The 16,453-nt window shown below is 35.1% G+C and overlaps 1 protein-coding gene across 1 annotated transcript in view; it reads left to right on the top strand.

Annotated features, from left to right (window-relative positions):
- The window catches only part of LOC111055736 (protein amalgam), a 418,452-nt gene that overhangs the window by 274,267 nt on the left and 127,732 nt on the right, over positions 1–16,453 (top strand). Inside the window, exon 2 of the mRNA XM_039422760.1 lies at positions 9,554–9,655. Within this exon, the coding sequence (XP_039278694.1) occupies positions 9,554–9,655 (102 nt within the window). The remainder of the gene's footprint in view (positions 1–9,553; positions 9,656–16,453) is intronic.

The following is a 16,453-nucleotide window of genomic DNA, read 5'->3' on the forward strand; positions in this document are numbered from 1 at the left end:
TTTTTCAGAAAATTTACAAGAGACAAAAAAGTTAGCAAATTTTTTCACGATTCCAATGATACCCTTCATCCCTTTCAAGTTGCGACTTCCTCTCACAAAAAATGGCATCTCAAGTGGAGCTAGAATTGAAGGAATAGCAACATAGCAGTTTTTTATTAGTGGATAATATGAAGTAAAACAAATCATGTAAACAAGTTCATTGTGGAATAATACCTTTGGACGTCCCCAAAGTCGTTTTCGAAAAAAAATTCATATGAGCTAGGCGTGAACGTGAAGAGTGTTAAAACCAGTAGCCAACCTTCTACAGGGGACCTCTGTATATACAAAAAGGAAAACTCTACAAACTTATTCAAGAATAAGTATCCACTGTATCATTCTGTTAAGGAACTGCTTGAATTCGTTTTTTTAAATCGAGATAAACAACAGAGCAAACTTTTACCAAATTTCAGATCACTCACACATGTTTTGAAACCTTCAATGAATCAAGCCATGTTTTTTTTCAAGAATCAATACTTTTTTGTCAGACTTGTTTTATTCTTGGTTATTTTGTTGAAGAAGGAGTGGCATTATTTTTCACCACCTGGAATTTGATTGATATGATTCAAATATGGTATTTGTATCAACATTTAGCGGAATCCACAACAATCGATATCCTACAAACTCTTATGTGACTCTTATCTATTCAGCGTCAATGAATTTGACCTTTTATTCACTTGCATGTTTGCTCTCCAGCTAGACATAGTTCCCCTACTACTCCTTATCCAATAACAAAGTAGTTGCCAGACAGTGAACTAGTCGTTACAAGTGTAACTCAATACAAGATCCACGATCATTTCGAGTACGTTGAATATATAGAAAAATATGTTATGGAGAAAGATTCATCAAAACCTTCATGAGTGTTGTAAATGAGACATGATAGAAGAAAAACACTATTAGAATAATGAATCTGACAAGTAAAAGTTATCTGACAATTTAGAATAACAAATTAATTTTATAAATTGAAATTACGGGAACGTACTTTATGGAGAATACAGTCTACATTATCCATGTATTTTAGATAATGCAGTCACTAGAATTAGTTTTGCAAATTAAGAGGACATGATGTTGTTGGTTGGTTGGTGCAAACCCGATTCCAAAAGGAACAGAACGCTTGCACACTAATCTAGTTCTCCATTACGCCTCAATAAATAGCTGCTCAACAAACAGTGTCGTTGCGGAATTTTCTTTAGGCAGTTAAATAAAATTGATCATTTCAAATCATACAGATTTTATTCTCAGATGCATTTGGAATAACATTCAATATATTTTGCTAATTCTATGCTTGGCTGACATTCTCTCCCACTTCGTTCAAAAATTGTTTAAAACAGTTCTTTGAAACTCTTTAATCTACTTCTATCTAGAATTGTTCAGGACAATCCTCATCCTATATAGTTTATTTATTAAGAATCTTCCAATAATGTTTCTCCATAATAGAAATCCCTACTTATATTTTCTGACTGCAGAAAGATGTTGATTCTTCATTGGAATCGACGTGTGGATCGGAGGATTCTTTGAACTTTCTGTAAGTTGGTATTGGAGACTGGAGCTGGAGTTGTGAGAGGCTTGATTCGATGGAACAGCAAACGGTCGAAGAGTAACGTCAACAGTGAGAGAGCGAATGGAATCTGGCTGAAGCCTCTGGCTCTTTTCACACTCGACTTCCAGCCACCTCATCCTTTTGTACTTGAAGCAGGGCAAAACACAAACACTTGTGAGCCCTTTCCAACAAGGCTCCATTCGGCATTCATTGCGGCGGAATCGGCAATGCCACCAGCAAGGACAAGAGCACCGGCATAAAGGGTCAAAAACGCACTGGTCTCAGAGTGACCCTCTTTCCTGGCACAGTCACAAAAGCTCTTATCCAATTACTCACTCGGCATTTCCTTTATGAAATTAACAAGGCCACTGCGTCCCTGCAAATCTAATAGGGACTTTTCAGAATCACTACAACAAAGAGACGTCTTAACTCAGCTTGTAACCATGACAACGCTGACCGAACCTTCCTCAAATTGGAATCTTGTGGAAGTACTGAGAAATGGATTTCTTCAGAGAAAATCCTTGATAGCATATCATAGATCTTCCTCTTCAAAAAGATAACGGGTCATATTGTAGATAAGCAGATTTTTACATTTGAAGAACAGTATTGTTATGTTCTTGATCAAGAAGTATATATATATATATTATATATATATATATATATATATATATATATATATATATATATATATATATATATATATATATACAGGGTGTTTCAGAAGTAGTGTCGAGAATTTTAGGGTATTGTACCTGGATGCTAGGAGACTACAAATGTCATATTTGAAGTGTCCAAAACTCAGCGGTTATCCTTATAGCTGCCATTTTGTTTTTTTCACTTAAAAATTTTTATCTCAAGAACGAAATGTTGTATTGATCTGAAATTTGGCATGAATATTTATGCTATAAAGACTCAACTATAAAAAATAAAAAAAAATTTTTCGTTGAAATTTTTCAAAATGGCGGCCATTTTAAATTTTTGATGGCGAATATCTCGAAAACCGTCCATTTTTCAGAAAATTTACAAGAGACAAAAAAGTTAGCAAATTTTTTCACGATTCCAATGATACCTTATTTATTAAGATTGGTCGAAGAATAACAGAGAAATTGCAGAGAAAATTTTTTTCGTACTGCATGCATGACCACTTTTCACCATTTAAAGATCAATATTAATTTTTTTTATAATTTCATGAAAACCGTTCTTATTACAGAAATATACAAGAATAACTTTCCTCAAAATTTTATTTTACATTGAAAAATATTAATTTCACTCAAATCGGTTCACTGATACTAATGCAGCAATTGCTCAAAATGCCGTCCTTCAACTTGATTACACAGTCTGCACCTTTCAATCATGGACCGTCGAACTGCTATAAAAGCATTTTCATCATCTTGAATGGCACCTGCTTCAGCAACCACTCTTGCCACAAGGTCTTCTTCGTTTTCTACTGGCGTGCTGTAAACAAGGTCTTTCATATGGCCCCAGAAAAAAAAATCTAAAGGGTTGAGGTCAGGTGAACGTGCGGGCCACGGTACTGTTCCACCCCGCCCAATCCACCGCTGACGATAGGTCATGTTCAGAAAGTCCGTAACAACATTTCCGAAATGAGCAGGGGCACCATCATGTTGAAACCAAATATTATATCTGTTTGCAAGAGGCACATCTTCCAAAAGTTCTGGTAGTATGTCTCTTAAAAAAGTAATGTACGTGGGAGAATTCAGACGATTAGGAAGAATGTATGGTCCAATCACGCGATTACCTAAGATACCCGTCCAAACATTCAGCGAAAATCTATGCTGATAACCACGCACTTTGACCTCATGAGGATTGTCTAAGGCCCAGACGTGACTGTTGCGAGAGTTGAAGATTCCTTCTCTTGTAAAGATGGACTCATCGGTAAATAACACATTTTCTAGAAAATTTGGTTGGATAATGTCTTGCTGAAGAAACCAACGGGCACAGTTTACTCTTGGCTCATAGTCGCGTTCAACCAATGAGTGAACGTTTTGAAAGCGGAAGGGGTGAAGTCTTTCCTTGTTTAGTACATGCCACACAGAAGAAGCACTTGAATTGATTTGCTTTGCAACTGCTCTCGTACTCGTTCTAGGATTGAAATCGAATTTCTGCAATACTTCCTCTTCAAAACCAACATTTCGAACTGCTCGAGGCCTACCAGCAATTACCCTGTTCCGTTCAAATGAACCAACTTCTCTCAGCCGATTGTGAGTTCTTGTGAACACCTTGTCGGAAGGGAGACGGCGGTTTGGAAATGCAGCTGCATACATTCTTCTTGCTTCGGTCGCATTGCCAAGAGCTGCTCCATACATGAAGTGAATATCGGTGTACTCCAGCGAACTAAATTCCATTACAATAATTAAATATTTGTGTAGAAGCAACGTAAGAAAATATTGAAACTGGAAATTTAAGATAGAAATAAGACCTAGGAAACGTGAGACTAAGAAATAGGAAGCACTACATCTGGTTCTTTACTTTTAATGAAACAACAATACTTTTACAAGACAAACATTATCATCTGAAAACCATTGTAAAATCATCTGTTTGCCCATATGGAGCCATACCGAGTTTCAAAGCTTCATCTTAAATACATCTGGAATTAAAAAATTAATATTGATCTTTAAATGGTGAAAAGTGGTCATGCATGCAGTACGAAAAAAATTAATTTCTCTGTTATTCTTCGACCAATCTTAATAAATCAGGTATTATTGGAATCGTGAGAAACTTTGCTAACTTTTTTGTCTCTTGTAAATTTTCTGTAAAATGAACGGTTTTCGAGATATTCGCCATCAAAAATTTAAAATGGCCGCCATTTTGAAAAATTTCAACGAAAAAATTTTTTTTTATTTTTTATAGTTGAGTCTTTATAGCATAAATATTCATGCCAAATTTCAGATCAATACAACATTTCGTTCTTGAGATAAAAATTTTTAAGTGAAAAAAACAAAATGGCAGCTATAAGGATAACCGCTGAGTTTTGGACACTTCAAATATGACATTTGTAGTCTCCTAGCATCCAGGTACAATACCCTAAAATTCTCGACACTACTTCTGAAACACCCTGTATATATATATAATATATATATATATTATATATATATATATATATATATATATATATATTTCTAAGATGAAGTAGTAAACGGTGCTTTTACTCACAGTGTTCTATCATTCTTCGTATAGCAATCCACATCTCAGACGTAAGAATCTGATTGTCAACAAATTTTAGGCCCACTCATCCACCCGATCTCCAAAATTCATATAATACCTCGATAAATGTAATGCTTCAATTGAAGTCCAAACAATGAACACGTGAAACATGTGACACTTTACTTCATAGTAGCTGTAAGAGCTTACAAGAATGCCTCAAACCTGGGGAATGAGCATTATATTTATCAGATAGTATTTATTTATTCATACAGGATGCAATGTTTGCTGGATAAAACAGTGATATTATTAGAGGGGATAAAAATCTATTTCTTGTATCTAACTGAATGTTCAATTTTTTGATAATTAGTATGACTAGCTATACCCTGTATACTAATGAATATACTTTTTTTGGAATGTTGTTGAAAATACTGTATTTCATGAATGTTATACATCGGCATTTTGGATAAACCAAGTTCGATTAGCATGAGTCTCAAGCTCCAAATTATCAAAAATGTACTGTGAGTGAAGATAAGGTGCAGTAAGAAGAGCCTCTATCGTTGTATTTATGTTGTGCAAAGTGTGATGCGATGATGAGCTCTGTAGTTGAGTTGCAATCAGCCTGCATATCCTATTGATGTTACCAGCGACCAGTGAAGTGGGCATTTGAATATCATCACAATTATTTCATTCACACTAATCAAGGTGAATTCCTGATTTTTCCCAATATTCAACAATAGCCTACTGTTCACCAGTAAGTTAGATGAACAATGAATGTCACCCTCACTGTTTACTATTAGCTATACAAACTAATTAGTTCAAACAAATTGAACGAAATTAGTTTATACAGACTAATTTCGCAATCTTTGCCATTGGGAGTGGAAATAATAGTTGGAGAGTTGGGTATAAATCAACTCAAACAATTGAAACTATTTCTCAAATCATACCATGAGCTTTTGTACCTTGTGATTCATAAACTCTTCTGACCTCTGGCCTGAAAAAGAAGCAGAGGATTTCTTCAAAATTCATGAAGTCATGATAAAAGAGTTTCATTTTATGAATTGTAGTCTCCTACAATAATTTTATCAACTTCTAAGAAGATATGATTATTCGGTTATGTAGCAATCATTATTGGAGTTAACCAACGTCGGTGATTCTCTGACGACAATCTAGATTGTCTCAACTTGGCTCTAATGACGATATTCTCCTGAATTTCATTCAACAAGAAACCAAACTATCTGATTCAACAATTGAAGCATCATTCTCCTCGAACATCATTGTGGCCAAGTTTGAGAGTAATTCCATTTCCATTGTCAATGACAACATCTCTTTCACTGATCCCGAGCAGACGACCAAGTTTGCCTATTGCTCCAAATCTCTTGTTGTTTTCTCCAGTTCTCCAGCAAACTGTCGGTCAACGGCCTACAGAGGAGGAATCACGCTTCCACGATTTTATTGGAAAACTTAGCGGTGAAGCTGATCCATTCAATCTTTGCTGGCATACATATACCCTGCTACTTTCTTCTTCACATATCTGGAATCTGCATTTTCAATTGCAATGAAGTTTTTATTCAATATATTGGGTCACGGACGAAGCCACTCTGTTCTTAACAATCAATAACTGTGACAAATGTATAGAATCAACTCTCAATAGATTTTGCATCGATTTCAGGTTCTAATAAATTGAAACGGTCCGAAGGAGGATTAGGAAGATCAACTTAATTTCTAGTAAACTTTCAATGCTATATTAGCACAATAAGGATGGAAGAGGATCTGAATATGGCCTGATATCGAGGTGTGCTCCTCTTTCCAGAAATGAGAATAATATCAAGGTGGAATGGAAGGAATGTTGTTAGTTCCACATAGTTTATTCAAGCAGAACTATAGTTTATATGCACTTAAGTCATCAACATCAGTGTTTTTTTTAGCTGGAGTCCGAGTTGTTCTAGTTGGGAAAATACTGATGATGATGCATCAAGTATATTGAAACTATAGTTCGACTTGAATGAGCTATTTCATGTGGAACTTACAACATCTCTTCCTTCCACCGTATGAGGTATTCCTCTCATTCCACATGGAGGAATCTCTCAACATTATTTCTGTTTCCAGTGTTAATAGGAACAATAATTGGAATAGAATTCATTTTTTCTGAATAATCAAACAATGTTGAATTAATCATTCCTGAATCCGTGCAAATATTTTTTTGGAGATTTCTGAAGGAGAAGATCTTTGCTAAACATCCTAACACAGTGATGGAACAGCGAGTGCTAATCATAGGATAGGCTATGTGTCGTCGAGTCACCAATAACATAGGCGTTGGTGTTGAAGCAGTTATCAGACAAGAAGGTGGCCACATTGAACATGTGATGGCCAGAAACTAATCTCTAAGTAGACAAGTTATATCTCATTTTTCTGTATTGCTTTCACAATAAACTTTCTATGACAAAACTAAATGTTGAATCATATCTTGCGCCAAACTAGTGTGGTTGAATGTAGTTGTAACTAATCGATCATTGACGTGAATCATAAATTCTCAAAACTTTTTAGAACCACTATCATTTCAAAAATATAACTTTATAGTATAGCAATATAATTGAAACTATTAGAAACAATAGTAATATAACCACTAACAAAACTTACAAATATTCATCCCGCATATACTATTATCTTTTCATGTTTTACGGTTCGTTTCCCTTATGGAGAGGTTCAATGAAAATTGGCGAATGCGATAGATTTGAATTTGATATTGATACTTTCTTTTATCATGAGAATTATATCATATTTTGAAATTGGTTTCCACAATGTGGAAGTTTCACCATGCAAGGCATTGGAAAGTCAGCCAAGCCTCTATGAGATGAACTAAATGAATAAGTTATTTCCACGTGCGACCTGAGTGCAGCTCTCTCTTTACACTCTCATTTTATGGTGACACAAGCACGCTCACACTCCAACACTTTTTTCGCTTGACGTAGTACGAAAAAACGTGAAACACTCGTGCTTTCCAGTACTTATCGTCGCTTGGGAAATCCACAATTAGGCAGCCATATCGCCACATTAACTTTTTACAACTTTAGGGCAGAATGAAAAAGAAGATGGAATTTTGATTGAATCGTTCAAATGTACCAAAATGTATAATATTAAGCGAAATATGATTATGTCATGCTTAAAATTTACCATTACTATACATATTCCATATTATAAGATTTTATTCTTTCATGATGTAATTTTAGTTTTCTATCAACAGGAATAATATTGTTATGTATGAGGCCTTTAGAGCGGCGGTAGTGGCGAGGGGCTTCTAGATATCCTCACTCTGGTTCCTCTTCACAATATCAACATGCTTCAATAGGATAGCTGTAGCAGAGAAAACTTATACGATTGTTCAAGTTGTTATGAAAACAAAAGATTGTATTCTATGACTATAGCAAAATTTTTTCATGGTTCTATCTCTTTAAATTTTTCATCAAAATACGCACTTCTCACATTCTTGTATGATTCCTATATTCTTGTATAATGTAGACTGCAATACATACAGTGGCGTCCAAAAAATTTATACACTCTTTGGCAGTGAATATCTTGGTAATGCCCTGGCAGGCCGTTTCAGACCGCCATACTTAGCTCGAACGACTTCTTTTGAAGGACAAAACCAAAGTTGATTAATCTGTCTATTTCAAGCCGTTATAGCATCGCGTCGGGTCACTGTCGCTACATAATACGAGATATAGAATATAATACACATGTATTTTCTCTTTGATAATACGCATCGCCAATGCTACCGAACGTAGCCATCGCTCAGTAACTCCTGCAGCGCATGACTGTGCTCTCAGCTAAACGATGACAATAGACCACAGCTCAAACTGTCAAAACAAAAAAAATCTTTTGGTGTGAACTGTGCATAGCCTGCGTATTTATACGCTGAGATAGGTGCTAAATGGCTCGAGGACGTCTCTCGAGCTACTGAAACTGCCCAAGTTAACAGTGGTCTGAAACGGCCTTAAAGTTTCCATTCGAGTTACTCATACCACACTACCTTTTTCAAAAACATTCAACTACAATATCAAGTAATATCAATAGTTGTACGTTATTTTGTTCTGTTCACGACCAAACAAATTTTTGAACCTCTCTGTAGTATAGGAGATGTGATCCAGAAATGTAGATCAATATGCAATAGAAAATTAGTAATTTTTGTTTTGTTTCAACTGTAAATCTTTGAAAATACATAGTAGGCCTACATACGTAATCTAGTTTTGGAATGTTGTGAATAAATTTAAATGGGAACAGTTTTTTGCATAGCCTCTTGGGCCATTTCGGAATTTATAATTGTACGATAAATAAATATAAAGTCAACAGTAATGATAGTACAACTCTTATTATGAATAAGTGAATAATATTTAATAAAATTGTAGTAGATACATTCTTTGGACTGAAAATTGTGTGCGAAATGAGTTATAATTCAAGTTACCTTTAGACTGTTTATTCCAAATTAAGGTTTGAAGCAGTTTTGGGCAAATGAGTGTTGTTTTTACCTGGATTGTATTTGCGTATGGATAAATGAATAAATGAATATTATGTTGATAATATTATGTTCTAAATGAATGGATGAGAGAATTTTCAAAATGTATCTGTATATTTGTTTCCCCATTAATTTTGGACAAGTTTCAATATTAGATAAGTTTTATGAAAAAGTGACCAAGGTCGCTCCATGACTCACGTTGTACGCTACTCCTATTATTGTGGAGTGAGGAATACAAACCATAATTCCAGATTTGGAGGTTGAGAAACACATGGATAATGATTATTCTCTGTTTGTTTCAGGAGGAGATAAAAAATTGGTGCCAAAATTTATATCTCATGGACAAACATTCAGAGCAGTTATAGGAGATACGTTAGTGCTACCATGCGAAGTTCAAGATCTAGGTAAGAATCAAGATATTAGGAAAAATCATTCATGGAATTTTGCCTCAAGTTAATTGCGTAAGTGAACAGCTCAAGTGATTTATTTTCTATTCAGAAATCGAGAGAATTGAACATTATTATCCATTGGACGATTCTCATGAAATATAATAATAAGCGATAATATGTTCTCTTTCCTACTTACAGTATAAGTATACAGCATTCAGGTTTTATTTCATTTACTGACATGACATTAAAGTATAGATTAGATGAAGATTGAACTGATATCATAGATGTTCCATATCTACTATCATTATACAAAAACAATTCAACAAGATATCCAATATCTGTGTTTTAAATCTATGGTACTCTAATATAATAGGTTGGGATGATCAAAAAGCACCTCATTTTTGAATAATTGACAGAATTACACTTCTCAGAGTGTTCATAGATAGTAGTTAAATAGTCTTCGAAGATCACCAACCTCTCAGAAAGGACTAGAGTCAAATTTTATTGATTTTGTCGAAATGTTTGAATTATTTCACCCATTTCCGTGACTTGAGTACATTCCAAGATTCAATTCTGCCACTGCATATCTCCACTTATTTATTTCCTCTCGAGTCAGTCTCTCATCTCTCCAAAAGTGCTTTGTAAGTGGGAATTTGGATTGGTTTCAATTTCGGATGAATTTGAATAGCCGATGGGAATTTCTGATGGATTTCAATTCCGGATAAATTATTATTATATGACATTGCCAAATTGAATTGTGATGGAACTCTCTTTGCAAATAGTATGCTTTTCGTTTCGTGACCATCTGATTGGAATTCGCTATGCTATGAAGTGGGAGGAATGTTCAGAGCGAACATCGGAGGGGGAGAAGAAGTGTTAAATCAAACAGGATAGAAAGCTTGAACATACAGAAGTTTATAGTATAATTGTATTATACAATCTATTTTCTGTGGTTGTATATTGTATGAAAGTCCTTGAATATAAAAAGTAGTCATCTTCAAATGAAGTATTTTAAAAAGCATCATAAATAAATCGAAAATCCGAACCGTCCCTTGTAATAGCATTCACAATCAAATCAAATTAAACATTACAATGATTAAGATATTGCTGAATATTGTGGAGAAAGGTCTGTTACATAAGAAGGATTCTAAGCTTCGCATCGCTTGAATATTGAGATATTTCTTTCCAAATAATTTATTTATTGTTGGTTAATGAATTAATGCAATGAAGTTGGAGACTAGTACTCGTTCTCCTGCAATCGATAGTGGCAGCGGAACGGTGTTGTGCTTTGGAAAGTTGTTGCCATTATTTGGAGAGTCTCTGCTGGCATACACCGACAGTTATAAATTAGCAGGTAACGCGCACTCTCTCGTATAATCCATCACTAATTAGGCGGGCTTTCGGTAAACGAAGAGACAAATGGAACTGAGTAGAGTAGAGACCAGGGTGCTTATTATAAACAAGAGAACGAACCAAAACTAGTTATCTACTCCCATAAGGTCTAACTCAATGCTTCTCCAACAAAGCAAACACCATCTATCAATCCCGTTTTGCTTTGACTTTGTTATTAGCCATTTCCTGAAAAGATCAACGATATTATTATCGGATATGATATCAGGTAAACATCATCAGGTTAGTTAGCAGTTTGATATAGTTTAGATTGTAGGTTCACCATAACCCACCTAAAAAAAGGAGAACAAGCTAATAGACTTGTGGAGAGACTTGGTGATTTCGAAAGTTTGATGATACGCATACATCGTACAACAATACATAATGAATGTGCAAAATGACATTAACCTAGCTAAATTTGAACAGTTCCAGGCTTCAACCTGTGGTAATTTTCTTAAAGCTGTGTAGTTTTAAAAAAGCTGCTTATTCTTCAATTTTAGAAGATTTGAGAAAATTTAAATCGTTTTTCATGAATGCTTACTTGTTCAAAACCAAATACAAGATTGGCAGTATTATCATAATTATCCTACTTCCAGTTTTGAACTCGCAGAAGAAAGTCAGAAATCACTTAGAAATATCAACCAAATAACCTGCAGAAAAAGCTTTTTGTAATAAATTATCGCTCCTGATTCAACGCCAAATATGAATTAAGAATCATTTCGCGTTATACTCCAGTTACTGACTTCTAAACAAAAGGGATTATTTGAAGTAATGATGAATCTTGACAGTTTGAATGAACTCATCAAATAATTATTTATGAATGTGGAATAAGTGAACTTTGAGGTTGAACATTAATTTTCCCGAAAGGTGAAATGCAATCTCTGAAATCTTCAAATTCAACTGTTTCCAGTTTGGGGGGGTGAACATTCAAAATTGCAATGAACAAACGCTACGGTGAATACCAGTGGTCGCAGAAGCGCAGTCATAGAGGGGCTGTTAACAGAATTTACTGTCCAACTGAGAATGTTTTGCCACAACTAAGAACACTATTCATATCAGTTGCACAAAGCATCTGTTACACGGGGTTGCCTCCTGCCTGCTGCCTCCTGCCTCCTGCCTGCTGCCTCCTGCCTCCTGCCTGCTGCCATCTCCATCTTCACAACCTATAAAGCGACTGCTACAATAACTTCGCGAAAATTAATTTTAGCAAACTGTTGCTTTGATACCAGGGTACACAGGGTATACAGGGTATACCAGGGTACACACGTTCAAGTTGCTCCCTTTATTATGCTGAAGCCTTGTTCTGATCGTGTAATGCATGAACTCGGGCTGTGTGGATTGAGATAACAATTTTACTGTCTCTTGCCGCTGAATCTATCAACGGAGCAGACAAGCAACTCGCTCCACAAACGATGAATCATATTGTCCTGATATCCTCGTAAAAGCTGCTATCTGGTTTTTGCCTTCATAGTTATTGTTCATTTCAAAATGCATCATCTGCAGAACAGAGTTGAACCATTCCCGTCGGCTTCGCCTCATGTCCGCTAGAGATTGAACTTCATCTACATCCAAATTTATCAGCCCACTGCACATCTTCAAATTATTCCTAGATGAGCAGGTATCCAAAGTATATGGTAATACTATTATGAAAGGTCAATTTATTATCCATCATAATATCCTTGATGACGATTACATATTTTTGATTTATTAAACTCAATCTAACACAAATAAGAAAATGGGTTCAATAATTTATTATAATCAATCCAAGAACACGCATTACGTATAGCATTCCTAAAGGTGCATACAGATTTACGCGCCGCGAACATGAGCAATTCACGCGCCGCGAACATGAGCAAATCAGCTGATGCCAAGCTTTTTATATCTATAAATCTTATACCGTTTCTGTAAAAATTCAGATATAGTCAGCTGATTAAAAGTGAATTGCTCATGTTCGCGGCGCGTATATCTGTACGCGCCTTAAGAATAGATACATACGTAGATTCCCAATATTTTCAATTGTTGTTTTGTAATTATAGTCCAACTCAATCTTGGAATATGAAGTAGTTTACTATTTGGATGCTCACTATGGTCAATATTAAAGAGAATTTTATTAATTAAAACATTTGAAGAAATACAATACCATACAATAATAATAATAATAATTGATGAATTTCGAATCTTTCTCTTCCTGCTGCAGTTTTAATGAAGTGCTTGAAAAATTTTGCCGGATAATCACGAAGCTGTTTGTTGCCTATTTGCACTGAATTTCATTTTGAAATTTGAAATGAAATTTACTCTAGAATGCAAGCTATGAAATTTGACGATGTTTGCTGTTCATTTTCTGTCTTTAAATTGAGTAAGACAACTCAACTAATATCTGTGCAAGCGCTTGAGGAAGAGGCGAGAACGGTCTACACCAAGGCGTTTTACGTTACGTGGTAGCGAAATAATATATTTTCATTCTCCAGCAGCTTCTGTCAGACACTACAGTGGATGTGTCTGAAACAGCTACTTATCTCCTAGCAATTCATATTCAGTTTACATTGTAATGCAAATGAAACAATGAAACTGTCGACTGCTTGGCTGTTGTAGGTCGGTGACGGTGGATTTTGGGCGCATGATGATGACTGCAAGGGTAGAGAGAAACAGAGTACGCTACAAGGTTAATAAGAGAGGGGCTGAATCCGGCGCTCTACCACTCGTATTGTACTCCAAACGTCTTACATGATGGAGTTCTTAGCATTTTCATTGTGTATTTGTCATAAGTTTTCTCACGAGCAATGGAATGAGAAGAGTTACATAATTTACTAGGATTATATAAACACGTATCGTAGACAATGAGAGAGGGAATCCCTCTCGATTTTGGAAAAGTGAAGGAAAGAGTCTTCACAGTAGTTATTCTTTGTGGAATTGGAAACCTAAATTTTTTATTCAATTCGAGTAGGACTAGTGACATGAACATAGTAGAAAGATGACATATGGAAAATAATAGGAGTTTCAGGAAATATATCCCCAGCTTCTCATCATGTTGGATAGAGTTCAATGTTCATAAAAACGATTGTGCATTTGATATCGGGAAATTGAAATGAAACTCTGGACATGAGCCAACCTAGGAACTCCATTTTTGTATTTTCATCACATCAAAATTTGTGGATCAAAAAGATTGGAAATTTATTTGAGACTATCAGGTAACCTGTGCACCGGGGAAAAATTTGTGTTGTAAAATGCCATCTCATCCTTATGTCTAGAAAAAATGAAAAAAATTACGTAAAACATCTTCATCAGAGTTGAAACTCCTCAGCAAAAAAAAAGATCTTGATTAGTTCCGAGCCAGCATCTTCTCATTCATGAGTAACGCGTGCCACCAATAACGTCACAGATTCACATGCAGAAAGCTCTGTATGGTTGCGCTTCATTGTTGCGTAAACTCTGAATCACAAATTGAATACATTCATCCAAATGATATTGATTGATCAATGGAAATGAAAATAAGCCTATTATACATCTTCAGTGAATTTAGAATCTCTTTGTAGAATTGCAAGTTAGAGGTTCTTTAGCTCTTGAGTGATATTGCGTCAAACGTGTATTCCCTATCCCGTCTATGAACAAGCCAATTCCTTCCTTCATTATATTATAGACTATACTGTAATCATTTACAACTTTGGGGTCTTCATGGCTTTGTTAAACTAAAACTCTATTGATCTCCGATCTATATTTATAGATCTCCTTGAAACTGTTTATAGTCTTAGGATAGTTTTCAGTTCCATTGTGAATTTGTTGAATCATACTGATGCATCGAATCAAGATATTATAATTAGTTAAAATCGAATCACGATTTGACTGAATTGCAACTCTGCAATCAAAAAAATCTGGTGTGGCGCACTCACACAACTTTCCTTGCCGTTATGAAAATTGATCACCTGACGCTAGTGTTCACGCGCATTTCAAGTCTACTATTCAAAGATCTGAGCCAGCTGGTGACAGGACAATAACGCTGGATACACACGAGGTCTGCTATCTCTTCATAGGCTAGTGAATGATTAAATAGAATAAACAGTTTGCAATTGAGTAATCACATTTTCTCGAATTTCGAGCTTATTTTCAATTTTAGGTGAAATTTTAGGTGAAAATGCTACTGAACATTAATCGACCGAGCGAAGTGAGGGCTAAGATTCAAGTCGACGGATTGGCATTTCTCCTGATGTTTGAATGTCAATACGTTTATATGTTGCGCTTTTACGGCGAAACGCGGTAATAGCTTTTCATGAAATTTGACAGGTATGTTCCTTTTCAAATTGCGCGTCGACATATGTACAAGGTTTTTGGAAATTTTGCATTTCAAGGATAATATAGAAGGAAAAAGGAGCCTCCTTCATATGCCAATATTGGAGTGAAAATCAGACTATAGAATTATTCATCATAAATCAGCTGTCGAGTGGATTACAAATCGCATGCCATGACGCATGCAATTCAATAACTCAATATAACAATGTAACTCCATAGTGGAGTAGGTCAATTTCCACACAGAAAAAACTGAACAAGTAGAGGACACATTAAAATAATTTTTTGTAACCAACTATTGTATGTAATATTGTAATTTACCTAATATTTTGTGTAATTGATGTTGAAGTTTTAGTTTTTTTTGGGGAAATAAACATTTATTTATCCATTTATTTTATTTATAAACTTGGTAAAATCAGCAGCTATGTAGACTATATATTGCATGCCTCACTGCATTCCTCATTGAATGCGATTTTTGCACTATTGAATAGGATGCAAAGAACTTATAACAGCTTGTCTGGGCGCCTAGATGTCTTCTGGTTTTCTCGCGCTAAATACCGGAAAGCGTTATATGATGATTAAACCTTGTGTAAGCATAATCTGATCGAATAAATAATACCAACTATACCATCATTGTGGGTGTGCATATGGTTTGGGACGTCGTTCAGTTATAAATGTTATTTATTCTATAATTGATAAAATTTTTCTTCATTATTTATTATAAAACTTTTTAATTTTTATAAATTTTTATTTCTCGATATGTTTCATTTTTACTTTTTTTAGTATTTGAAATCTTTTTATTTTTCATTTTTCATCAAAATCGTTGAGGTCGTTTTCGAGAAAATCGCGAAAAACCCTGCTTTTGGCAACATTTTCGCCATTTTAGCCGCCATCTTGAATTGCATTTGATTGAAATTGTACGTGTCGGATATTGTAAAGACCTTACGTTCCAAATTTAGTGTCATTCCGTTAATTGGGAGATCAGATATCGTGTACACAGACGCACATACACTCATACACAACACACACACACACACACACACACACACACACACACACACACACACCCAGACATACACACACACTCACATACAGACCAATAGCCAAAAACCAATTTTTTGTACTCAGGGGACCTTGAAACGA

The sequence above is a fragment of the Nilaparvata lugens genome, chromosome 3 (assembly GCF_014356525.2).
Source record: "Nilaparvata lugens isolate BPH chromosome 3, ASM1435652v1, whole genome shotgun sequence".
Taxonomy (NCBI): Eukaryota; Metazoa; Arthropoda; class Insecta; order Hemiptera; family Delphacidae; genus Nilaparvata; species Nilaparvata lugens.